The sequence below is a fragment of the Erythrolamprus reginae genome, unplaced genomic scaffold, assembly GCF_031021105.1.
Source record: "Erythrolamprus reginae isolate rEryReg1 unplaced genomic scaffold, rEryReg1.hap1 H_49, whole genome shotgun sequence".
Classification (NCBI taxonomy): domain Eukaryota; kingdom Metazoa; phylum Chordata; class Lepidosauria; order Squamata; family Dipsadidae; genus Erythrolamprus; species Erythrolamprus reginae.
Window position 1 is genome coordinate 132,202 of NW_027248505.1, and position 26,150 is coordinate 158,351.

Sequence of the window (26,150 nt, forward strand, 5' to 3'; positions counted from 1 at the left end):
TGGACTCGTTAATAATTCAAAGAGATTTTCCCGCGTTGCCAGGACGTCAGGGGAATCCCGGTTCGGAATCGGGAGCGCCTGCGCAATCGGGGGCGTTTGGTTACAAGCAGGTTCGCGACGGGACCGCCGAAGCGATGGAGCCGCCTTGGGGGCTCATCTGGCTTCTCCTGGCCGCCGCTTCCTGCCTTCTGGAGGGCAAACGCAATGAGTACCGTCACCTGTGGTTTATGTAGTTGGAGGGGTGCAACTAGCTGAAACTCGGGTCAGGAGAAGCTGGGTAGGTGGGTCACAAGGTCGTCTGGATACGGGCGGGGGTGGGTGGGGGGACAACCTGCGATCGGATCCCAGTTCTTGACTTCTTTTGTGTCCCAACGGAAATCCCTGAAGGTGGCAGTAGAGTAGAAAAGTAGAGTAGGGCAGGGGTCCACTCCTCAACCTTTTGGACCTCAGGGACCTCAGGTCATAATTTTAAATCCCAGGGACCCTAATTCATAATTTATGTCCCGCTGGCAATTAGTAAGATTTTTTTAAAAAAAAAAATACATTTGTAAAATAATGATCAGAGAACTTCCATTATACAGTATTAATATGAAATGCATCCATTTAGAAGACTGACGGCAGAAAAAGACCTCATGATCCATCTAGTCTGCCCTTTTACTATTTCCTGTATTTTATCTTACAATGGATATATGTTTATCCCAGGCATGTTTAAATTCGGTTACTGTGGATTTACCAACCACGTCTGCTGGAAGTTTGTTCCAAGGATCTACTACTCTTTCAGTAAAATAATATTTTCTCATGTTGCCTTTGATCTTTCCCCCAACTAACTTCAGATTGTGTCCCCTTGTTCTTGTGTTCACTTTCATGTTAAAAACACTTCCCTCCTGAACCCTATTTAACCCTTTAACATATTTAAATGTTTCGATCATGTCCCCCCTTTTCCTTCTGTCTTCCAGACTATACAGATTGAGTTCATTAAGTCTTTCCTGATACGTTTTATACTTAAGACCTTCCACCATTCTTGTAGCCCGTCTTTGGACCCGTTCAATTTTGTCAATATCTTTTTGTAGGTGAGGTCTCCAGAACTGAACACAGTACTCCAAATGTGGCCTCACCAGCGCTCTATATAAGGGGATCACAATCTCCCTCTTCCTTCTTGTTATACCTCTAGCTATGCAGCCAAGCATCCTAGTTGCCTTTCCTACCGCCCGACCACACTGCTCACCCATTTTGAGACTGTCAGAAATCACTACCCCTAAATCCTTCTCTTCTGAAGTTTTTGCTAACACAGAACTGCCAATGCAATACTCAGATTTAGGATTCCTTTTCCCCAAGTGCATTATTTTACATTTGGAAACATTAAACTGCAGTTTCCATTGCTTTGACCATTTATCTAGTAACATAACAAAATTATTTAACATAACAAAATTATAAATGCATATTTAATTATAGCAGAATCTTTAAAGGTTGTTTAATTGTAACAAAATTATTAACAGTAGTGTAATTATTACAAAATAATTGACTCTTATTTGATGGTGGCTTGCTGATGTTGTTGGGAAAGTCAGTCCCTATTATTATTGTTATTATTATTATTATTATTATTATTATTATTATTTAGATTTGTATGCCACCCCTGTCCGTAGACTCGGGACATATCTGGCCCAGCAGCCAAGATTTCTTCATGGACCACCCACATTTTCCCATGGACCACCAGTCAATAGATTGGTGACCTGTGGAGTAGAGCAGTGTTTCCCAACCTTGGCAACTTGAAGGTATTTGGACTTCAACTCCCAGAATTCCCCAGCCGTGCTGGCTGGGGAATTCTGGGAGTTGAAGTCCAGATATCTTCAAGTTGCCAAGGTTGGGAAACACTGGAGTAGAATGTAGAGTAGAACACCATGGAGGTCCTCTAGTCCTCTTCTTTTTTTAAAAAAAAATTCTTTTTATTGATTTTTAATATTTACATAATACCTTCCAATACTTTCAGGTGGTTTAACATCCATATATTTACATTACATTACATTGATTGTTCATTTTTACATTTGTAGATTTATGATGTTCTATCACTTATTGTTGATTTGCTTTTCTTTTTTGTATCCGGTTGTACCAGTTCATCCAAATAGCATAGTAATCTGAGTCTTTTTGATCGTTCAGCTCCATGGTCAAACAGTCCATTTCTCCACATTCATATATTTTCCCGATTATCTCCTTGTCGCTTGGGATCTGCTGATTTTTCCATTTTTTTGCATAGGCTATTCTTGCGGCCAATGTTCCCTCTAATTTTTTTTCCGGTGTGGGCAGAAAAGTATAGTGTCTGGGTGGCATAGAAGTATAAATAGATAGGTGGGTGGGTGGGTGGATGGATAGATAGTTGATAGATAGATAGATAGATAGATAGATAGATAGATAGATAGATAGATAATTCCCTTCTTTTTTATTAAAAGAAATTAATAATAAAACAAAAACAAAACCTATTACTATTATAACTATCTTCTCCTCTTTTTCCATCCCTGTCTCCTCCCCACTTGTGTGTGTGTGTGTGAACTCTTGAACCATTTCCAATAACAGGTGAGGGCTATTGGACATGGTTCAAGAGTTCACACACACACACACACACACACACACACACACACACACAAAGGAGGCTGGGTTTTTTTTTCTCTGTCATTATTTGTGTGCTTTTTACCATATGCTTTAAATCAAGAGTCATTTCTCTCTTTCTCTCTCCCCTTCTTGCTCTCTCTCTCTTTTTTTCACTTTCTCTCTCCCTTTCTTTCTATCTCGCTCTGTCTGTTGCTCTCTCTCTCACTTTCTCTCTTGTTTTCTTTCTCTCTCTCTCTCTCTTGCTTGCTTTCTCTTTCACTCTTTCTATCTCTCTTGCTTGCTTTCTCTCTCTTGTTCTCTCTCTTGCTATCTCCCTCTCTCCCCTCTTTCTCTCTCTCTCTCTTTCTCACTTTTCTCTCTCCCTCTCTCTTTCCATCTTGTTCTGTCTGTTGCTCTCTCTCTGTCAGCGAGGGGGCTGCGAGAGGGCTTTCTCCGAGCGCTTCGGGAACGCCTGCCCTGCCTCTACTGCAGCCCCCTTGCTGAAAGCTCGGGACAAAAGCGCTCTCAGCGAAGGGGCTGCGAGAGGGGAGGGGTGGGCATTCCCGAAGCGCGCGGAGAAAACTCTCTCGCAGTCCCCTGGCTGGGAGTGCGGATGAGGAGGAGGAGAAGCCGCAGCTGCCACCGCCGTGGGAGAAGTTGCACCCCAAGGTGGGAGGCGGAGAAAGCCAGAGAGGGGGTGGATCGGGTGGGTGGGGGGCAGCGGCGAGAGGCCACGGGTGTGAGGGGGCTGGAGGCACCGTGGGGAGGCGGGGGTGGCCGCGGCTCCACGGCTGGCAGGGGGATGGGGAGCACGCGCGGCGCCTCCGCACTTTCATTGCTCCCCAACTCCAACGCCCGGCTCCGTGCGCAGGGGGATATTTTGGGGGGGCGCATGCGCACAGCTTACAGGAAACAGTGCTTGTGGCTGTTATGATGTGTAACATCAAATATTTAACATTTTTCTCATACAAATTACTAATAATTCCTAATAGAACAAACTCTGCTGTACATTCAATTTCTACATTGATTGTCACCACTTTCTGAGTTGCATCCAATATTTTTTCACTTCAGGGCATGATCACCATTGATGGAAGAAAGAGCAGTCGGCGAGAGGCCAAGGTAGTTGCCATTGCTCTGGAGGCAAATTTTGACGCATTCAGCGTGGCATCCGCTGAAAACTCTGATGCCAGGATCAGCTTGCTTAGGTCCTGCCTAAGGCGCCCATCCTCTGGCCCCACTCTGGTTTGCATTTCCTGGAGCCAGAGTATGCAGGCTCTGTTGAAGTAAGAGGCCGCTGATGCCGCTCTCAAAGCCCATGATGCCATCTGATGGGTCTTTCGAATCAAGGTTTCGGCCCTCCTGTCCTCCGGTTTTAGGCCTTCAGCCAATTCTGACGGAACCACTGCATTCGAGACAAGGCTCGCTACTGGTTCATCACTTGTTGGGAAGACCAGTAAGTTCTCGATTTCTGGGTCGAAGGTATAAAACTTACGATCCATCATGGACGGTCCCTGGGCCGCCGCTGGATTTTGCCAAGGGCATTTGACGCTGTCCATAAAAATTTTGGAAACATAGAAACATAGAAGTCTGACGGCAGAAAAAGACCTCATGGCCCATCGAGTCTGCCCTTATACTATTTTCTGTATTTTATCTTAGGATGGATATATGTTTATCCCAGGCATGTTTAAATTCAGTTACTGTGGATTTATCTACCACGTCTGCTGGAAGTTTGTTCCAAGGATCTACTACTCTTTCAGTAAAATAATATTTTCTCATGTTGCTCTTGATCTTTCCCCCAACTAACTTCAGATTGTGTCCCCTTGTTCTTGTGTATACTTTCCTATTAAAAACACTTTCCTCCTGGACCTTATTTAACCCTTTAATATATTTAAATGTTTCGATCATGTCCCCCCTTTTCCTTCTGTCCTCCAGACTATACAGATTGAGTTCATTAAGTCTTTCCTGATACGTTTTATGCTTAAGGCCTTCCACCATTCTTGTAGCCCGTCTTTGGACCCGTTCAATTTTGTCAATATCTTTTTGTAGGTGAGGTCTCCAGAACTGAACACAGTATTCCAAATGTGGTCTCACCAGCATTCTATATAGCGGGATCATAATCTCCCTCTTCCTGCTTGTTATACCTCTAGCTATGCAGCCAAGCATCCTACTTGCTTTCCCTACCGCCTGACTGCACTGTTCACCCATTTTGAGACTGTCAGAAATCACTACCCCTAAATCCTTTTCTTTTGAAGTATTTGCTAACACAGAACTGCCAATACAATACTCAGATTGAGGATTCCTTTTCCCCAAGTGCATTATTTTACATTTGGAAACATTAAACTGCAGTTTCCATTGCTTTGACCATTTATCTAGTAAAGCTAAATCATTTACCATATTACAGACGCCTCCAGGAATATCAACCCTATTGCACACTTTAGAGTCATCGGCAAATAGGCAAACCTTCCCTACCAAACCTTCCCCTATGTCACTCACAAACATATTAAAAAGAATAGGACCCAGAACAGACCCTTGTGGCACACCGCTTGTAACCTGACTCTGCTCAGAATACTCGCCATTAACAATAACTCTTTGATGTCTACGCTTCAGCCAGCTGCAAATCCATTGAACTATCCAGGGATTAAGTCCAATCTTCACTAATTTATCTATCAGCTCTTTATGTGGAACCGGAAGATGGAATGTGGTAAGATTCCGGCTGTGGCTCCGTGAAGAGTCGTTCTGCCAGTTGCAGTCCAACTGCTGCTTCAGCAGGCTTAGAAGTGGATGTCACCGTGGTGACCTGCTTGGCCTTTCTGAGCATGATGTCATAGAGGGCACGTTTAAACAGCATAGCTGATATGGGCCGCTCTGGTGGAGGACCCTCATCTTCGGATAGCTCGCGCTCGTTGTCTGTATCCACCTCCCCTTCATCCATCTCTGATTCCTGTGGGAATGAGGAATCCATAGGTACTGACCAAAGGTCCCTTCTGACTGGTCTGGTCTGGGTGGCTGGCTTTTGCTGAGCACCCATGGACAGTCCTTGGGTATAGGCATTAGTGATCATCTCCTGTAATGCCTGAGACATAGATTGCCAGGTGTCATTGGCTCGCAAGCCTGCTGCTGAAGGGGTGAATGTTGCTGATGGAATTTGGGCTCCATAGCTCTGTTGTGGGAGCTGGAACCAGGCACTAGGTTGAGGCAGTGGGAGCTCAGGTCTCTGTGATGCCTCAGCAGGTTGATATGCTTGTCTCTCAGGGGATAGCTCTGCGCTGTGCCCTGACATCATTGATCCCCTTGGTCCTGGGGAGCCCATGGGTGACCATTGTGCTGGGGCTTGAAAAGCAGCTGTGCTCTGGGCTGGAGGCAAAGGAATCAGCGATGCCTGCCTTTGGGCGGCCTCTAGCTGCACCTCTAATGCCTTTATCTTCTTCTCTGCCTCTTTAAGGGTAGAGGAGGACTTTGCTTTAGAGCGAGAGGGGTGTGACTTGGCACTTGATTTTGGTGCTTCATCCCTTCTGGTCAGGGTCTCAGCAGGGGCAATGGATGTTTGTTCAGCCATCCCGGTACTCACAGGTTATTATAGAAAGCTGCAATTGCTGCTTGAAGAAATGTAGCTGAGAGAAAAGACCCCTGCCACTTATGGGTGAGATGAAATGCAGTCTCACCCAAGATGGCGCTGCCCTGGTTGTCGTGGGCATGGTCAGGCTCGACCTCCGGTTTCAGTCCAAAATGGCGTGCGCATGATTTGGCGCCCAAAAATGGTGGCGCATTATTTTGGCGCCCAAAAATGGCGGGCGCAACCGTCGCGCTCCTTCCGAGCTCCCCTGAGAGCAGGCTACAGCCTCAACTCTCCTGCGGGGGCTTCTCGGCTCTCACTCCTAATCGCTTGCAGCGTTTTCCTCCGACGCCTCTGCTGCTATCAGCTGGGCGTCGGGCTCCTGCTGGGCGTGCTGCCGCCGAATCGGCGGCTTTCCGGCGATCCGAGCAGAGAAAAAGTCAGCGCTGTCCGCTTGTCGGCTTGCCGCCCTCGGCGGTCCTTTGAAGCTGCCGATCCTCCCGGGAATGAACTCAAAGGTTCTTTTTTACCTTGGGGAGTAGGAGGAGAAGGAGGGGAGGGTAGCCTCTGGGGCTGCTGTACCTTCGCCCCTCTAGACTGCCTAAGGTTTGGCCACGGAGGCTAGGGACCGTCAGTCTACTTACAGCTCCACATCCAGTCACTAGGCATAAGGAAGGGGTCTGGCCACGGAGGTCAGGGACCCAGTCTAGGGGAGCTATACCTCTGGGCTATGCCCACGGGGGGCAAAAAGCCTTAGGACGTATGTGGTTGCAGGTTTTGCCCACGGGGGGGTATCAACCTGAGATCCTCTGTCTTCTGTCCTCTTCAGGTTCCTGTACAAAAGAGAGAAAGACAAGGAAAAATAATACATTAGTTAAACTTTATTAAACAATTAATTAACCTATAAAGGTAGAGAGAGAAAAACTCTAGTCCCTATCACTACGACTGAGTTTTTAAAACTGAGCTACAAGGGAGGGTCTACAGGGTGGAGCTAATTAATATTATAATTTAACTCAGTCCCTAACCAATCAGGCTGAAGTATCACCCACGTTGGACTCTCCGCAGCAGTGCATTGGAGAATGCCTGAGCAGAAGATGCGTAGGATTAGGTTAACAACTCTAGAAGCTTTTTTGGCGATATTGTTGCAGTGGGCTTTAGCACTTAGGTCATTCAATACTAGCATTCCAAGGTCTTTTAACTGAGTGTGGGTTAGCAGTGAGAGATTGTTTATTCGGTTCGTATGTGCGGTTTGGATTCTTTTTGTCGATGTGGAGGGTAGAGCATTTGTTGGTTGATATTTGAAGTTGCCAGTTGTTAGACCAGTCTGAGACAAAGTCCAGGTCTTTTTGGAGAGTGAGTGTGTTGTCAGTGGTGTTGAAAAGTTTCACATCGTCGGCAAAAAGAACACAGTTGGTTTCGATATGGTCACAGAGGTCATTGATGTAGAGATGAAGAGAGTAGGACCTAGTTCGCTTGCCTGGGGAACGCCACTTATGACAGGGATGGAGATGGTGCTACCAATTTTGACAATTTGTTGCCTGTTTGACAGGAATGCAGTAATCCAGTTGTGGAGAAGTCCTGAGATGCCATACGATTTGAGTTTTAGGAGTAGTTTGTCGTGGACCACTGAATCGAAGGCTTTGCAAAAGTCTATATAAATTGCATCAATGGATTTTCCTTGGTTGAGGTGGTAGTCCAAATGTTTTTGCAGTGAATATGTTCTAAGGCGCCAGAATAGAAACTTTAGTTCCTAACACCATGGGGAAATTGTCTTTTTGCATGGTCTTAGGTGACCCCCAGGTTGAGAACCACTGTTCTAGAGTCTCAACATCTTTTTTACAGTATGGTGAACAAAACTGGGTCCAGTACTCTAGTTGTGATCTTGCTAAGGCTGTATAATTAGTACCTCCCCTGATCTTGATTGTATCCCTCTGTTAATGCAGTTTAAGATTGTATTGGCTTTTTTGGCTGCCGCCGCACACTGCTGACTTGTATTTAGCTGGTTGTCCACCAAGACTCTTAAGATCCCTCTTGCAGTCACTGCTATTGAGTGTGGTTTCACCCAGTTTATATGTATATCTTTGGTTTTTCTTACATAAGTGTAGGATTTTTCTTTTCTCTGTATTGAATTTCATTTTGTTAGATAGGGCCCATGATCTGGATGACAAAGAACCTCCATAGACAGTCGGGGACAGATTATTGCTTCCATTGTGAGGAGTGTGTCATTGTCTCATTTTCCTGCAGGTTATTTTATTGCTTTTATTTGGAGAATCTGGGACTTATAATGATCATTTATTCATTCATTCAAATGTGACTATCAGGCAAGCAAAGCATAGAAACATAGAAGACTGACGGCAGACAAAGACCTCATGATCCATCTAGTCTGCCCTTATACTATTTTCTGTATTTTATCTTAGGATGGATATATGTTTATCCCAGGCATGTTTCAATTCAGTTACTGTGGATTTATCAACCACATCTGCTGGAAGTTTGTTCCAAGGATCTACTACTCTTTCAGTAAAATAATATTTTCTCATGTTGCTTTTGATCTTTCCCCCAACTAACCTCAGATTGTGTCCCCTTGTTCTTGTGTTCACTTTCCTATTAAAAACACTTCCCTCCTGGACCTTATTTAAACCTTTAACATATTTAAATGTTTCGATCATGTCCCCCCTTTTCCTTCTGTCCTCCAGACTATACAGATTGAGTTCATTAAGTCTTTCCTGATATGTTTTATGCTTAAGACCTTCCACCATTCTTGTAGCTTGTCTTTGGACCCGTTCAATTTTGTCAATATCTTTTTGTAGGTGAGGTCTCCAGAACTGAACACAGTATTCCAAATGTGGTCTCACCAGCACTCTATATAGCGGGATCATAATCTCCCTCTTCCTGCTTGTTATACCTCTAGCTATGCAGCCAAGCATCCTACTTGCTTTCCCTACTGCCTGACTGCACTGTTCACCCATTTTGAGTCTGTCAGAAATCACTACCCCTAAATCCTTTTCTTCTGAAGTTTTTGCTAACAAAGAACTGCCAATACAATACAGTGGTACCTCGAGATACGAGTTTAATTCGTTCCTGACCTGGGCTCTTAAGTCGAGCAGCTCTTACCTCGAACGACTTTTCCCCATAGGAATTAATGTAAATAATTTTAATTGGTTCCAGCCCTCAAAAAACTCACAAAGTTAGTCTAAATTATGCAGAAAGACAAGTTTTTAATGAAGAAATGTACATGTACATATAAATGAATAATGAAGTTTCTTTCACTTAACTTGTAAACTTTCTTAAACTTTTAAATTTACATATGTTCAACTTCTCTGCCACCCAATCCTGTAGGACAGAGGTCCCCAACCCTTTTTGCACCAGGGACCGGCTTTAAGCGATCAAGAGAGGAATGGGATAAATGAATGGACGGAGGGTGGGAAGGAAGGAAGAAAAGAGGGAAGGGACAGGAACAGAGGAAGGAAGCAAGGAAACTTATGAAAGAGGAGAGTAAGAGAGGAATGAGTGAAGGGAGGGAGGGAGGGAAGAAGGTGGGAAGGAGAAAGAAAAGAAGAAATAGAGGAAGGGAAGGTAAAAGAGAGAAAGAAAAAGAGCTAACTTCCGCGTTCGGCTTCAGGAGACAGCTGCGAAGCCGCGCGCGTGTTTTAAAAGGTTGCAGCCGGCCTGGGGGGCTCGGGGGGGTGCTGGCAAGCCCCCCAGGCCGGCTGCAACCTTTTAAAACACGCGCGCCGCTTCGCAGCTGTCTCCTGAAGCCGAACGCGGAAGTTAGCGTTCGGCTTCAGGAGACAGCTCCTTGGCGCTTGTATCTCGAATTTGGGCTTGTAAGTAGAACAAAAATATCTCTCCCCTCCCAGCTCTTATCTCGAGTTGCTCTTAAGTAGAGCAGCTCTTATGTCGGGGTTCCACTGTACTGAGATTGAGGATTCCTTTCCCCCAAGTGCATTACTTTACATTTGGAAACATTAAACTGCAGTTTCCATTGCTTTGACCATTTATCTAGTAAAGCTAAATCATTTACCATATTACAGACGCCTCCAGGAATATCAACCCTATTGCATGTTTCCTGTGATTTTGTATAAGGGAACTCCTGTTGTATTGTATCCTATTACCTGTTGTATTTGCTGCCTCTGATCTATCTCATTTTTCTCTTGTTTACAGAGAGTTACTAACATCGGTTTACGGCTGCCTTGTAATTTAATCCTTGACACACCCCTGAGTGGTGCCATCACTTTGCCCTCCCCCACTTTCTTTCGGTTCAATTATAGCCATTCAGACATTGCTGGAAGAAAGCCATTGAGACAGGAGATGTTTCGAATCTTACTGGAGACCGTGCAGACCCCAGGATCGAAGGAGGAAGCCGTGGATTCAGTGGGGAGCCTCGAGATCCCCGAGGCTCGCAGCCCTGGGGAACAGCGGGAAAAAAATGTAAACAAAATCCTGAGGGAAGAGAAAGGTAACTCCTACGCCCAGCGCCAAAACTTCAGGCAGTTCCGCTACCGGAAGTGTGCTGGGCCCCGAGGGGTTTGCAGCCAGCTTCACAATCTCTGTTGCCAATGGCTGAAGCCAGGAGAGCATTCGAAAGCCGAGATACTGGACATGGTGATTTTAGAGCAGTTCTTGACAATCATGCCTCCCGACATGAAGAGCTGGATCAGAGAATGTGGAGCAGAGACCTGTTGTCAGGCGGTGGCTCTGGCTGAAGGCTTCCTCTTGAGCCAAGCGGAGGACAAAAAGCCGAAAATCCAGGTGAGGATGGTGGCCTTTCGGTGGTACAGTGATACCTCGTCTTACAAACCCCTCGTCATACTACCTTTTCGAGATACAAACCTGGGGTTTAAGATTTTTTTGCCTCTTCTTCCAAACTATTTTCACCTTACAAACCCAAGCCGCCACCACTGGGATGCACGGCCTCCGGACTTCTGTTCCAACGAAGCGCCCGTTTTTGTGCTGCTGGGATTCCCCTGAGGCTCCCCTCCATAGGAAACATCACCTTCGGACTTTCGTGTTTTTGCGATGCTGCAAAAACAGGCACTTCGCTGGCAACGGAAGTCCGGAGGTGGGGTTTCCCAGCAAGGGGAGCCTCAGCAAAATCGCAGCATCACAAAAAGATGGAAGTCCGGAGGTGGGATTATGAGGACTTCCGTGTTTTTGCAATGCTGCAATTTCGCTGAGGCTCCCCTCGCTGGGAAACCCCACCTCCGGACTTCCGTTGCCAGCGAAGCACCCATTTTTGCGCTGCTGGGATTCTCCTGCAGCATCACAAAAACACGGAAGTCCAGAGGTGGGGTTTCCCATGGAGGGGAGCCTCAGGAGAATCCCAGCAGCGCAAAAACGGGCACCGGCTGGCAAAAGGGGTGAGTTTTGGGCTTGCACACATTAATTGCTTTTCCATTGATTCCTATGGGAAACATTGTTTCATTTTACAAACTTCACCTTACAAACCTCGTCCCGGAACCAATTAAGTTTGTAAGACGAGGTATCACTGTACTGTACTTTCAAGGTCTGTGAGGTGATTTGAGTCACGCCCCAGTTTGGGAAGGCTTCCCATTAACGTCTTAAGGTGTGTGGCTCATGGAGGATCTTGGTCAACATTCGTTTGGAGGAGATTCTGAGATGTTTTGTGGTGCAGAGGGAGCAGTGGTTTTCTTCTGGGTCACTGCCTTCCATCAGGATCTGAGCAGAGCCTCCAGATGCTGTTGTCAAAGAGGGTGGATTCTAACTTACCTTAAGTCCAGTTCGCTTCCCCCCACGCCGCACGCCTGTGCCTCATGCACAGTGCTTAGATATAAAAATCCCCCCCAAAAAAAGAACCGAAAACAAGATGATGAAACTCTGCTTCTATGCATGTGCAAAAGGAAAAAAAACAGGGAAAAAATTGGGGGGAGCATTCAAAAATTCAAAAAAGAAAGATGGTAGTGTCCATGGACCGACACCGAGAAAACTAGTTCCGTGACATCATTGTGACATCACCAGGGGTTTTCTACCAGTTCAGGCAAACTGGTCTGAACCAGAAGGAACCCACCTCTGAATGCAGGCTATGTATGCCCTGCCTCCCCACCCATCAGTAACTTAAAAGTTTTCTTCTTGCTATTTCCAAGGGGAATACATGGTTCTCCCCAAACCACTCCCAGCTTCACAGTTGTTGAGGGGGGGGGAGGTAATCCTTAAAAGAGAGGTCTTGTTTCCTGTCCTGTTCCAACCTTGTATGGATCTCTGATACTGCTTTACAGAGCCTGGTTGCGGATGCTGATGATTTCCCAAAAATTAAGAAGGAGGCTCCCTCGGACGCAGGACAGAGACAGTTCTTCAAGCAGATCTTAGAGAATGAAGATGCCATATTGCAGGGTAAGAATCAAGATATTAGATAGATTGTTGTCTTCTATATCTCTAGGCAGACAGAGAACTTCTGGATTATCAGACGGGGATAGCCTTGGTGAATTTGAGATGGTTAAAACAAAAGTTTAAAAGATGCAGAGCCTTGATGCTTTCTGAGATTGGTTGTTTTCTTGAAGACGTTCAAAAGAAATTAGAATAACAGAGATTGGAAGGGAACCTAGAGGTCTTCAAGTCCAACCCCCTGCTTATGCAGAGAACCTTATACCATTTCAGACAAATGGTTGTTGGATCTCTTCTTAAAAATTTCCAGTGTTGGAACATTTACAACTTCTGGAGGCAAGTTGTTCCACCGATTGTTTCAAGTGTCAGTGAAATTTCTTAGTTGCAGGTTGCTTCTCTCCTTGATTACTTTCCATCCATTGCTTCTTGTCCTGCCCTCAGGTGCTTTGGAGAACAGCTTGATTCCCTCTTCTTTATGGCAGCTCCTGAGATAACGGAACACTGCTATCATGTCTCCCCTGGTCCTTCTTTTCATTAAACTAGATAGACATTCTCAATTCCAGCAACCGTTCTTTATATGTTTCAGCCTCTAGTCCCCAATCATCTATTTTGCTCTTCTCTAACTAACTAACTAACTAACTAACTAATTATCTAACTAGCAAGGTAACATATTCAGTGCTAGGACTAGCACTGATGATGTTACCTAGTTAGGGGAATGATATTACTTAATTAGTTTAGTTTTAGTCTAGTTTTATTAGATTTGTATGCCGCCCCTCTCCGAACACTTGGAGGAGTGGAAAGTCTGCAAGAAACCAACCAACCTCGGAGAGCACCAAGGGCTCCAAATATTCTCCTTTATTTGAGGAAAGAGCCTTTTAAAAATTCTTGTTTTTCTCCACCGTGGCAACTTTAAGATTGATTACTGTATTTTTGGGAATATAAGATGCCTCTTTTTCTCCCCTAAAAGAGAGGGGAAATGTTGGTGTGTCTTATACACCGAATGCAGCCATTTTTGCTATCCCAAAGCCTCCATTTTTGTGGGGGGGGAGGAAACGGGTAAAAAACAGCCCATTTTTCACATGGGTGAAAAATTTGCCATCTCCCAGCACCCAGGAGCTCCCTGCAGGCTTCCCAGACCCTTTACCACCCTTTTTTTTTTTGCAAAAAAAAAACCCAGGAAGAAAACTGCCAGTTTTCACAAAAGCAGAGCTGTTTTTGACTTCTAATTACCCTATCTAACATGACTGGAGGAGGAATTCTGGGAGTTGAAGTCTACTAGTCTTAAAGCTGTCAAGTTTGAGGATCCCGGGGTTAGGGGTGCAAAGGTCGATTACGAAAAATACACTGAGGATTGGATATAATGCATGCAGTTGTTTTAAAGCTTCATTGTTTCCAACTACCTCTTCTTGAATTTACATCCAAAAATCCCAGGAGAAAATATTTACATTATTAATATCTTAAGAAAATACAAAAATTAAATTTTATAAACTTCGCGCAACAGCATTAAGTTATAGCAATGTGTAATATGCAATAACAAAAATTATTAAGAAGATAGGAACATGTGAGAAAGCTTGAAGAAACATTTAAAAATTGCTTAGGCATGAAACCATCTATGGCTTTCTATACCTAAATTTCTTTACTATTGTGATTTTATCATTCAGTAGCAAGTCATATGATGGAATCACTGTATGAGGTGCTGAAATGTGGATAAAGAAAAAAAAATTGAGTGCTGGTGAGACCACATTTGGAATACTGTGTTCAGTTCTGGAGACCTCACCTACAAAAAGATATTGACAAAATTGAACGGGTCCCAAGACGGGCTACAAGAATGGTGGAAGGTCTTAAGCATAAAACATATCAGGAAAGACTTAATGAACTCAATCTGTGTAGTCTGGAGGACAGAAGGAAAAGGGGGGACATGATCGAAACATTTAAATATGTTAAAGGGTTAAATAAGGTTCAGGAGGGAAGTGTTTTTAATAGGAAAGTGAACACAAGAACAAGGGGACACAATCTGAAGTTAGTTGGGAGAAAGATCAGAAGCAACATGAGAAAATATTATTTTACTGAAAGAGTAGTAGATCCTTGGAACAAACTTCCAGCAAACGTGGTTGGTAAATCCACAGTAACTGAATTTAAACATGCCTGGGATAAACATATATCCATCCTAAGATAAAACACAGGAAATAGTATAAGGGCAGACTAGATGGACCATGAGGTCTTTTTCTGCCGTCAGTCTTCTATGTTTCTAAGGTATTCAAACTTGGCAAGTTTAAGGCTTGTGGACTTCAACTCCCATTCCTAAGCTAGCATGACTGAAGGAGGAATTCTAGGAGTTCTAAATGTCAGTCCTCTTACCATGGAGGATACTGCAGCAGTCATGAGAGCGGAAAATGGTCATCAGTCACTCTTTTTGGCGCTGTTGTAGCCTTGAATGGTCACTAAGGGAAGTGTTGTAAGTTCGAGGACGACCTGTCCAATAAAAGACTCGCAAAAGAATTTTTAAAAAGTATTAATTTCTGTCACTGCAGTTTTGCAGACTCCAATGGATTTGAGGGCCAGCTTTCTACTGAGCATAACGGGAAAAGAAACCCATATTGAAGTAAACAAACCAGGGTTTGTTGGAACATCTCCTGAGCTGTGTGAATCCTAGAAAAACAAGGGCTTTGCAGTGTCTCCAGGCTGGGCCTTGTCCCATTTGGCCTTTTTCGTGTGCAAATAAAACAACCACTTTCCACTACGTTTTTTGTCCATGTACAGGCAATGAGAAATCTTCGATGAGGCCTCCGAATATGTCTGCTCTTGTTTCTTGGCAGGGATCTACTTCCAACCAGCCAGCTATGGTAAGAATAAAGGAGTCAGAGCAGGGGTCGGTTCCACTTACCTTTGCTAACGGTGCGCATCACGACTTCATTTGTATTTGTATTTATTAGATTTGTATGCCGCCCCTCTCCGAAGACTCAGGGCAGCTAACAACAATAAAAAAGACAATGTGAACAAATGTAATATTAAGAATAATCTAAAAAAAACCAATTTAAAGAACCAATCATACATACAAGCATACCATGTATAAATTCTGTAAGCCTAGGGGGAAGGGAAAATTTCAATTCCCCCATGCCTGATGACACAGGTGGGTTTTAAGGAGCTTGCGAAAGGCAAGGAGGGTGGGGGCAACTCTGATATCTGGGGGGAGCTGGTTCCAGAGGGTCGGGGCTGCCACAGAGAAGGCTCTTCTCCTGGGTCCTGCCAAACGACATTGTTTAGTCGACGGGACCCGGAGAAGGCCAACTCTGTGGGACCTAACCAGTCGCTGGGATTCGTGCGGCAGAAGGCGGTCCCGGAGATATTCTCGTCTGATGCCATGAAGGGCTTTATGGGTCATAACCATGCTCCGCTCATGCACACATCCTTTACATGCAGTTTCACTTCTGTGCATGCTCAGAAGGTGGATTCAGCCCGAAACACAGCTGAGGAGCTGATCAGCTGTTTCGGGTGAAGAAACAAAGGTCCATATTAGCCCAGGGATGGGCCGGAGGGCTTTTTTTCAAAGCAAGGAGAAGCCATCCAAACACCGGGGAAAAAAATAACCAAAGATCCCCCCAGCCCCCAAAATGGCATGCACAGATCAGCACAGACAGAACCAGATCCGTGATGCCAAAATTACATCACCGGTGGGCTACTAACGGTTTGGGCAATCCGGTCCGAACTGGGAGGAACTCACCCCTGGGATGGGAGACCAAAATGGGTTAGAATATCTCCGGGACCACCTTCTGCCGCACGAATCCCAGCAACCGGTTAGGTCCCACAGAGTTGGCCTTTTCCAGGTCCCGTTGACTAAGCAATGTCGTTTGGCGGGACCCAGGAGAAGAGCCTTCTCTGTGGCAGCCCCGACTCTCTGGAACCAGCTTCCCCCAGATATCAGAGTTGCCCCCACCCTCCTTGCCTTTCGCAAGCTACTTAAAACCCACCTCTGTCGTCAGGCATGGGGGAATTGAAATTTCCCTTCTTCCTAGGCTTATAGAATTTATACATGGTATGCTTGTATGTATGAGTGGTTCTTTAAATTGGGGTTTTTTAGATTATTTTTAATATTAGATTTGTTACATTGTCTTTTTATACTGTTGCTCGCCGCCCCGAGTCTTCGGAGAGGGGCGGCATACAAATCTAATAAATAAATAAATAAATAGTAGCCACTATACATTTTCCTGGGTGGCACTCAGTAGTGGGTTCCTGCTGGTATGCCTAAATTCACACAGCTCTGTGGCTCCGGCACACGAGCATGGGTTCGGGCACAATTTGGCTTCCCGCACCTGTGCAGGCGCAAAATTTCACACGGGGACCCACATGCACAGAAATTTTAAAAAAACTTGTGCAAGATTTTGCTACTTGCACAGGTGCAGGACTCAAAATTGTGCTCAAACCCGCGCTCGTGCACCAGAGCCACAGAGCTGCGTGCAGTTAGCCGTAGTGGCAGGAACCCACTACTGGTAGCATTGACCCCTTTCTCCTTCCCTCCATTTCCTTTTCTCCCTCTTTTCCTTCTCTTTTTTCCTCCCCTCTCCAGAGTCCGCTGTCTTTTGAGGACGTGGCTGTGTATTTCACAGACGAAGAGTGTCCATTGTTGAACGCATCCCAAGTGGTCCTGCAACTGGAGGTCATGGTGGAGAACTACCAAAACCTGGCCTTTGTGGGTGAGTCCCCCGTGTTGCGTCCCAACAGGCTTGAACCCAGAAGTTGCTTTTTCAGGACTTTTTTGTTTGTTTGTTTCTCTTGAAGACGTTTTGCTTCTCATCCAAGAAGCTTCTTCGGTTCTTGACAGGATAGTGGGGAAGGATTTGTATTCCTCGCAGACAGCTGGTCATTTCCATTCTCAATCTAAGTCCAGACACAAACTGAGCCAATGTGGTATATGCAGTACGAATGCAGTGAGTCATGCGCAGATCTGTACCTGGGGTTGGGAGCCCAAGGAGAGCAGCAGGGACACGGCTGCTTCTTCTTGGTGGCTGGAATGGGCGGGGGGAAGGGATTTCTCCTCCAGCATTATTATTATTATTTAATTATTATTTATTAGATTTGTATGCCGCCCCTCTCCACAGACTCGGGGCGGCTCACAATAATAGTAAAACAGTGTACAATGAACAAATCTAATACAGTAGTACCTCTAGATACGAGCTGCTCCACATGCGAGTATTCCAAGATACGAGCCACGAGGGGAGAGAAATTTCTTTTCGAGACCCGAGCTCAAATTCGGGATAAGAGCCGAGCGTCCACAAGGTGGCATAAGAATCCTTGCTTCTGGTTATCTCGGAGGGGAAAAACAAAGTCTAAAGCCATTTGTTCCAGATACGAGTTGTCCGACATACAAGCTCCCTTCTGGAACGAATTAAACTCGTATCTAGAGGTACTACTGTATTTTAAAAAATATCTAAAAACCCAGGCACAAGTGAGAATAATCTCCCCCCCCCCAAGCAGTCCTGCCCCTGCTACTCTCCTAGGGCTGCACAGTGGTTCTCACTCTGCTGCTTTTGCTTGGGGTGCTGGAGGAGAAATCAGCCCCCCCCTCCTTTCCAGCCACCGAGAACAAGCAACACTGCCGAAGGATCAGATTCTGTGCCAAAGGTGCCCTGCAGCCGCCACTTCTTTACCATCTCTCAGCTGTGGCAAGGGGGGCGTTTGCCCAGGTTCGCCTGGTGCACCAGTTGCGGCCCTATCTGGACCGGGACTCATTGCTCACAGTCACTCATGCCCTCATCACCTCGAGGTTCGACCACTGTAATGCTCTCTACATGGGGCTACCTTTGAAAAGTGTTCGGAAACTTCAGATCGTGCAGAATGCAGCTGCGAGAGCAGTCATGGGCTTACCTAGGTAGGCCCATGTTTCACCATCACTCCGCAGTCTGCATTGGCTGCCGATCAATTTCCGGTCACAATTCAAAGTGTTGGTTATGACCTTTAAAGCCCTTCATGGCATCGGACCAGAATATCTCCGAGACCGCCTCCTGCCGCACGAATCCCAGCGACCGATTAGGTCCCACAGAGTGGGCCTTCTCCGGGTCCCGTCAACTAAACAATGCCGGTTGGCGGGTCCCAGGGGAAGAGCCTTCTCTGTGGCGGCGCCGGCTCTCTGGAACCAACTCCCCCCGGAGATTAGAACTGCCCCTACTCTTCCTGCCTTCCGAAAACTCCTTAAGACTCACCTTTGCCGTCAGGCATGGGGAAACTAAACATCTCCCCTGGGCATGTTAATTTATACATGGTATGCTTGTGTGTGTGTTTGCTATTACATGGGGTTTTTCTTAAATCGTTAATATTTTAATTAATTGGATTGTTGTGACTGTTTTTACTTGTTGTGAGCAGCCCCGAGTCTTCGGAGAGGGGCGGCATACAAGTCCAACTAATAAATAAATAAATAAATAAATAAATAAATAAATAAATAAATCCCCCCCTTTCCACCTAATTTGGCATGAGTCTGAAGTCGTCCATTGGGGAGGGGGGGGAAGGAAGCGAAGCTTCAGAAGAGCAGGAGCAACAGCTGAAGGGGGAAGAGCAGGAGCTGACAGGTCGGCTGCAGCACACGGGACAGCAGGATGGGGAGGGAGGCAGGAGTGATCCCCTCCTCCTGCCAGCCTCGCGCTCCAGGCTGCATCCAGCATGGCAAATTTCAGGGACTTGCCCTGAACCCAGCAATAGCAATAGCACTTAGACCAGTGATGGCGAACCTATGGCACAGGTGCCACAGGTGGCACACGGAGCCATATCTGCTGGCACGTGAGCGTGTTGCCCTAGCTCAGCTCCAATGTGTAGGTGTGTGCCGGCCAGCTGAATTTTGGCTCAGAGAGAGGCTCTGGGAGGGCGTTTTTGGCTTCCAGAGAGCCTCCAAGGACATGGGGTGAGGTATCATCAATATGCGGATGATACCCAGCTTTACATCTCCACCCCATGCCCAGTCAACGAAGCGGTGGAAGTGATGTGCCGGTGCCTGGAGGCTGTTGGGGCCTGGATGGGTGTCAACAGACTCAAGCTCAACCCGGATAAGACGGAGTGGCTGTGGGTTTTGCCTCCCAAGGACAATCCCATCTGTCCGTCCATCACCCTGGGGGGGGAATTATTGACCCCCTCAGAGAGGGTCCGCAACTTGGGCGTCCTCCTCGATCCACAGCTCACATTAGAACAACATCTTTCAGCTGTGGCGAGGGGGGGCGTTTGCCCAGGTTCGCCTGGTGCACCAGTTGCGGCCCTATCTGGACCAGGACTCATTGCTCACAGTCACTCATGCCCTCATCACCTCGAGGTTCGACTACTGTAATGCTCTCTACATGGGGCTACCTTTGAAAAGTGTTCGGAAACTTCAGATCGTGCAAAATGCAGCTGCGAGAGCAGTCATGGGCCTACCTAGGTATGCCCATGTTTCACCATCACTCCGCAGTCTGCATTGGTTGCCGATCAATTTCCGGTCACAATTCAAAGTGTTGGTTATGACCTTTAAAGCCCTTCATGGCATCGGACCAGATTATCTCCGAGACCGCCTCCTGCCGCACGAATCCCAGCGACCGATCAGGTCCCACAGAGTGGGCCTTCTCCGGGTCCCGTCAACTAAACAATGTCGGTTGGCGGGCCCCAGGGGAAGAGCCTTCTCTGTGGCGGCCCTGGCCCTCTGGAACCAACTCCCCCCGGAGATTAGAACTGCCCCTACTCTTCCTGCCTTCCGTAAACTCCTTAAAACCCACCTTTGCCGTCAGGCATGGGGGAACTAAAACATCTCCCCCTGGGCACGTTTACTTTATGCATGGTATGTCTGTGTGTGTGACTGTTAGCATATGGGGTTTTTTAAATATTTAAATATTTTACATCTGTTTGATTGCTTATGATTTGTTTTTTACATGTTGTGAGCCGCCCCGAGTCTTCGGAGAGGGGCGGCATACAAATCTAAGTAATAAATAAATAAATAAATAAATGGGAGAGGGTGTTTTTACCCTCCCCTGGCTCCAGGGAAGCTTTTGGAGCCTGGGGAGGGTGAAACACAAGCCTACTGTGCCCACCAGAAGTAGGGAAACAGGCCATTTCCGGCCTCCAGAGGGCCTCCGGGAGTCGGGGGAAGCTATTTTCACCCTACCCAGGCATTGAATTATAGGTGTGGGCACTCACAGATGTGCAATAGTCCACAAGCGCAGTTTTTCGGCACTTGAGGAAAAAAAGGTTCACCATCACTGACTTAGACTTACATACCGCTTCACAATGCTTTACGGCCCTCTCTGAGCAGTTTACAGAATCAGCATATCGCCATCAACAATCTGGGTTTTACCAACCTTGGAAGGACCGAAGGCTGAGTCAGCCTTGAGCCTGGCGAGATTTGAACGGCTGAACTACAGTCAGAAGAAGCAGCTTGCAGTCCTGCGCTCTAACCACTTTGCCACAAAAGGCTCTTGACATCAAACTAGGGTGCATGGTGTGGTACTGTGTGTGTGTGGCACCGTGGCTCGGAGATTGCAAGCCACCGTGCCGTTACTCGGGAGGCTGCTTTCCTCACCATCTCTGTTCGAGAAGGGCGAAGACCGCTAGGTGGCTTCAAGGGCCCTGGCAATGCCCAGCTTCCTGCTGCTGCATGAGATACAAAGTCAGGCGGGCAGCCTTTATGGCACTCCTACCAATACCAGCTGTTCTGTCTGGGTCATTCCAGAAGCCAATACCAACCCAAAAAGAGAAGCCAGACACACTGGTAAAAGGCAAAGGCAGTTTTATAAAATTCAAGAAAAACACAGGTAACAGAAAATGTCCTTACAAACAGGAAAATGCTGTATCTTCAGATATATTCACGAAGGCCAAAAGTCCATGCAGCAATACAGAATTCTTGCTGCCAAGCCAAAGCTGTAGATAGCAGACCTATACCTCCCACGGATCTTCCAAAGCTGCTGGGCCACAAGCCAGGAACAGAGACGCTGAGAAACAAGACAGGATAACGCCACGCCAAGCTGATAACACTCCACATGGCTTAAAGGGCTTGCCTGCCTTTTAAACCCTGCTGATGAGTACCACACCCAAACCCAGCTGTTTCTACTTCAATGGTGAAAATATCTCTTTAACTGCTCATTTCATTTCATTTCATTTATTTAGATTTGTATGCCGCCCCTCTCCGAAGACTCGGGGCGGCTCACAACAAGATAAAAACAAATCATAAATAATCAGAAAACTTTAAAATTTATACAAGATTTAAAAGAACCCCATATACTAACAGACGCACACACAAACATACCATACATAAATTAAACATGCCCGGGGGAGGTGTTTCAATTCCCCCATGTCTGACGGCAGAGGTGGGTTTTAAGGAGTTTACGGAAGGCAGGGAGTGTAGGGGCAGTTCTAATCTCTGGGGGGAGTTGGTTCCAGAGGGTCGGTGCCGCCACAGAGAAGGCTCTTCCCCTAGGGCCCGCCAACCGACGTTCGTTGCTCTGAACGTCGCTGTCTCATGTCAATGACAGCTTGTGCGTCATCACCTAATGACTCCAAGCTACTGGCTGGGGAGAGCCCCCCCCCCCCCCCGGGGCTCTCATGCTGTTCGCCTTCATCCCATTCCTGATTTTCCTCTCCCCCGTCCGACTGTTCAGCCCCCTCCTCTGCGCTGTCATCCTTCTCCGGGCATGGAGCCAGCAGAGACACAGCTGGTCCCTGAGCAGCCTCAGGCTGAATCACAACACCAGCACTCGGCAAACTCCTCTTTTTTCCTCCTAGTGTGGGCGGTTCAGCCTGTAAGTTGTGGCCAGGAGGAGGAGGCACCGTCACTGCTGCATAAGGAAAAAGTGGCTAGCGGTGGGGTTGGGAGCCAGGTTGGGCTGGGTTGCACCCGTGCATGGACAGGAAGGCACACACAGTGCATCATGGGTGCTGGTGCGCAGGAGTACGGGCACATGCGTACTTTTAGCACACGGTGACAAATAGGTTTGCCGTCACTGCCCTAATGTATTAATAGTGTTGTGGTTCAGCCTGAGCCAGATCAAAGACCAGCTGCGTCTCTGCTGGCTCCATGCCCGGGGGAGTCTGAGAGCGGAGAGTTCTGTACATCCGGACAGTGGAGCCAGCAGTCAAGAAAGTGAAGATGAAGCAAGGCCTGGGAGCCCTGAGGAAGGGCTATCTCAAGCAAGTAGCTTTGATTCTCTGGATTCCCTGGAATCCCTGGATGACGAAGCACAAGATATCATTAGTATGCGGCAGAGACGCGTAGCTCAAAGGAGAACTCAACTGCGTAGATATTATCAGCGTTGAATGAGGAGCACCTGGGGGTTGGGTGTGGTCCCCATTAGCAGGGAAGCGTTTATAAGGCATGAGAACCATTTCGGCAGCGTGGAGTGTTATCAAAGAGGAGTTGGTGTTATCTGCATTTTCTCTCAGCGTTTTTGTTCCTGGCTCAGCAGTCTTGAAGACCGGTGGGAGGTTTGGGTCTGTTAGCTCAACAGCCTCGTTTGGCATTAAGGATCCTGTTTTTCTGTATGAACAATTGCTTTCGTGCTTCTTTTGGAGTTCCAGTGCTTTCCTGACTTGTAAGGACATTTTCTGTTGGTTTCTTTGCTTTTTACCGTTATAAAACTGTGTTTGGATTCAACCGGTGTGTCTGGCTTATCTTTTTGGGTTGGTCATAGCTTCCGGAGTGATCCAGACAGAACAAATAGAAGCCCTGGTCTTATTTTTCAGGGAAACAGTACGGAGTGAGGTTCCACCTATGCTATACCTGTGCATTCGTTTTTTCTCACCTTACCTCTCACTCACCAAAAGCTTTTTTTTTGTTTTCATTTGATCCCCTTTCCCCCCATGTTTTCTCTTGGTTTTTCTCTTATTCTAGGGAGGGAGGCATGGCGGAACGAGGACGAGTCAAAAAAAGTATCCTTAAAAAGAGCCAGATCCACCGAGCAGGAACCGCAGAGCGAAGGGACAGAGAACCGGGTCAAGGTCATGAGATGGGACGAGTTCTCTCTTTCGGAAATTCGTCCCAACCAAGGTGTAGCGGTGCCCCCCCAAAGATATCCGGGGAATGCACCTTTGCCATCCGCGAGCAGGAACGTTTGCAAAACGCCCGTCCAAGCGAAACCGAGCACGCGAAATGCCACCTTGGTTTCTAAGACCACGAATTCTGCCAAAACGCCCGCCCAAGGGCAATTGGCTCAGAAACCCAGAATGAATACGTGTTCCATCTGCAGGAAAAGCTTCGCCCACCGGTCTCTCCTGCACGAACACGAAAGAATCCACACCAGGGAGAAGCCCTTTAAGTGCAACGAGTGCGGCATCAGCTTCAGTCAGATGGCGACCCTGACTTCTCACAAACGCATCCACACGGGCGAGAAACCCTATCAATGTATGGCATGCGGGAAGAGTTTTAGCCACAGGATCACTCTCCATTCTCATCTAGCGAGTCACAAAATTTAAATGCCATCGAAGCGGCACAGGCCGGTCGCGTTCAAAATCCAAAAGCTTCCCAAAAGAGCAAAAATTTTGTGCAGGGCAGAAACTGATGGTTTATCTCTGCCGTGGAAAGTACCTCACGCTCTAGGTACAAACTCTTTACAAATCTCTATAAATAGCCTTTCTTTCTCTCCCCCCCCCCCCTTGGGCAGCTATCTGAAATGTGGATTTGGGGGTTTTTTTCCTCTCTTCCCCACCCCAACATGAATCTCCCGAAGTTCTTTTTTGCTAGTTTTTTTGAGAGAAAGCTTGGATTTATTTAATGATCAATATTAAATGCTTTTTTATCTCTTCCCCCCCCCCTACTATTGTAAGCCACCCAGAGACAAGTCAAGGTGGTAAGATGGGCTGCATTTAAACACTAAAGAATAAATAAATAAACTAGAATCCCAGCTAGTGAATTCATTTCAATGTATGTCTGTGGATATTCGATCATCCAATATCCTGGTGCTTTTTAAAGCTTTTCTGGGGTTTTTTCTTTTGAAGATGTTTCGCTTCTCATCCAAGACGCTTCTTCAGCTCTGACTAATAGTGGGGAGTGGGAGGATTTACACTCCTTGCAGACAGCCCGTCGTTTGCATTCTCAATTTAAATCTAGTCCAGACGCAAACTGAGCAACGTGATACATGCAGTACAATGCGGTGAGCCACACGCAGATCTATACGTTGGGGAAACAAAACAACCACTTCATAAATGCATGGCACAACATAGGAGAACAAACCCATCAGGACAAGATTCAGCAGTCCATCTGTATTAAAAGACAGAAGACAGCAAAGTCCACATTTTGGACAGAGGAGCTCTGGTTTGAAAGAAGGGTCAAAGAGGCAACATTGAACAGCTCCCTCTAAATGGGTATGACATCATCTTTCTCTAGTCTATAACACAGTCCTATCAACAGATCCAAAAAATCTCCACACCCATTTGCACCACTCAGGTGACCCTGAGGACATAAACCAGGTGGCCTCAACAGTCTAAAAGAGTGGTTCCCAACCCTTTCTTTGGCCAGGCCCCAGCTAAGCATCTCTAAAATCCTGATGCCACACATACACGTCCCTATGACATATAGAAACATAGAAGTCTGACGGCAGAAAAAGACCTCATGGTCCATCTAGTCTGCCCTTATACTATTTTCTGTATTTTATCTTAGGATGGCTATATGTTTATCCCAGGCATGTTTAAATTCAGTGACTGTGAATTTATCAACCACGTCTGCTGGAAGTTTGTTCCAAGGATCTACTACTCTTTCAGTAAAATAATATTTTCTCATGTTGCTTTTGATCTTTCCCCCAACTAACTTCAGATTGTGTCCCCTTGTTCTTGTGTTCACTTTCCTATTAAAAACACTTCCCTCCTGGACCTTATTTAACCCTTTGACATATTTAAATGTTTCGATCATGTCCCCCCTTTTCCTTCTGTCCTCCAGACTATACAGATTGAGTTCATTAAGTCTTTCCTGATACGTTTTATGCTTAAGACCTTCCACCATTCTTGTGGCCCGTCTTTGGACCCGTTCAATTTTGTCAATATCTTTTCGTAGGTGAGGTCTCCCGAACTGAACACAGTATTTCAAATGTGGTCTCACCAGCACTCTATATAGCGGGATCATAATCTCCCTCTTCCTGCTTGTTATACCTCTAGCTATGCAGCCAAGCATCCTACTTGCTTTCCCTACCGCCTGACTGCACTGTTCATCCATTTTGAGACTGTAAGAAATCACTACCCCTAAATCCTTTTCTTCTGAAGTTTTTGCTAACACAGAACTGCCAATACAATAGTCAGATTGAGGATTCCTTTTCCCCAAGTGCATTATTTTACATTTTGAAACATTAAACTGCAGTTTCCATTGCTTTGACCATTTATCTAGTAAAGCTAAATCATTTACCATATTACAGACGCCTCCAGGAATATCAACCCTATTGCACACTTTAGAGTCATCGGCAAATAGGCAAACCTTCCTTACCAAACCTTCCCCTATGTCACTCACAAATATAATTCTTACTATTCAAAGAGTGAACTCCTACTTGTGCTGGGGAACCCTAAAAGGCCATTGACTTAGTTTAAAGAAGGTTCCACTTGTCCCCATTAAATAATCAATTTGCCCTCCTGTGGGGCGAGGGCCCCAGGTTGGCAACTACTGCTTGAAAAGAATGTAGATGACCAGCTGTCTGCAAGGCATATCAATCCTTCCATTCCCCACATCCATTCAGAGTTGAAGTAGCGGCTTAGA

The 26,150-nt window shown here is 46.3% G+C and overlaps 1 protein-coding gene across 2 annotated transcripts; it reads left to right on the forward strand.

Annotated features, from left to right (window-relative positions):
• Positions 1-80: 80 nt before the first annotated feature.
• LOC139155714 (zinc finger protein with KRAB and SCAN domains 5-like) lies at positions 81-24,324 on the forward strand. 2 transcript variants are annotated; one of them, XM_070730977.1, is made up of 7 exons: positions 99-277; positions 3,655-4,036; positions 10,298-10,885; positions 12,370-12,484; positions 15,236-15,318; positions 17,040-17,166; positions 23,307-24,324. In XM_070730977.1, exons 2-7 carry the CDS (start codon positions 3,881-3,883, stop codon positions 23,885-23,887), a joined length of 1,650 nt encoding a protein of 549 aa, XP_070587078.1. In that variant the 5' UTR covers positions 99-277; positions 3,655-3,880; the 3' UTR covers positions 23,888-24,324. The 2 variants fall into 2 exon arrangements, with proteins under 2 accessions (XP_070587079.1, XP_070587078.1); XM_070730978.1 differs by lacking the exon at positions 3,655-4,036 and having other exon boundaries at positions 81-277.
• The last annotated feature ends 1,826 nt before the right edge of the window (positions 24,325-26,150 follow it).

Bases quoted from the DNA above. Each gene is read 5' to 3' on its own strand.
- LOC139155714 (XM_070730977.1), top strand. From the start codon at position 3,881: ATGCCGCTCTCAAAGCCCATGATGCCATCTGATGGGTCTTTCGAATCA. The intron at 10,886-12,369 runs GTGAGGATGGTG...ACTGCTTTACAG, and splicing joins ACAAAAAGCCGAAAATCCAG to AGCCTGGTTGCGGATGCTGA. The intron at 12,485-15,235 runs GTAAGAATCAAG...GTCCATGTACAG, and splicing joins TGAAGATGCCATATTGCAGG to GCAATGAGAAATCTTCGATG.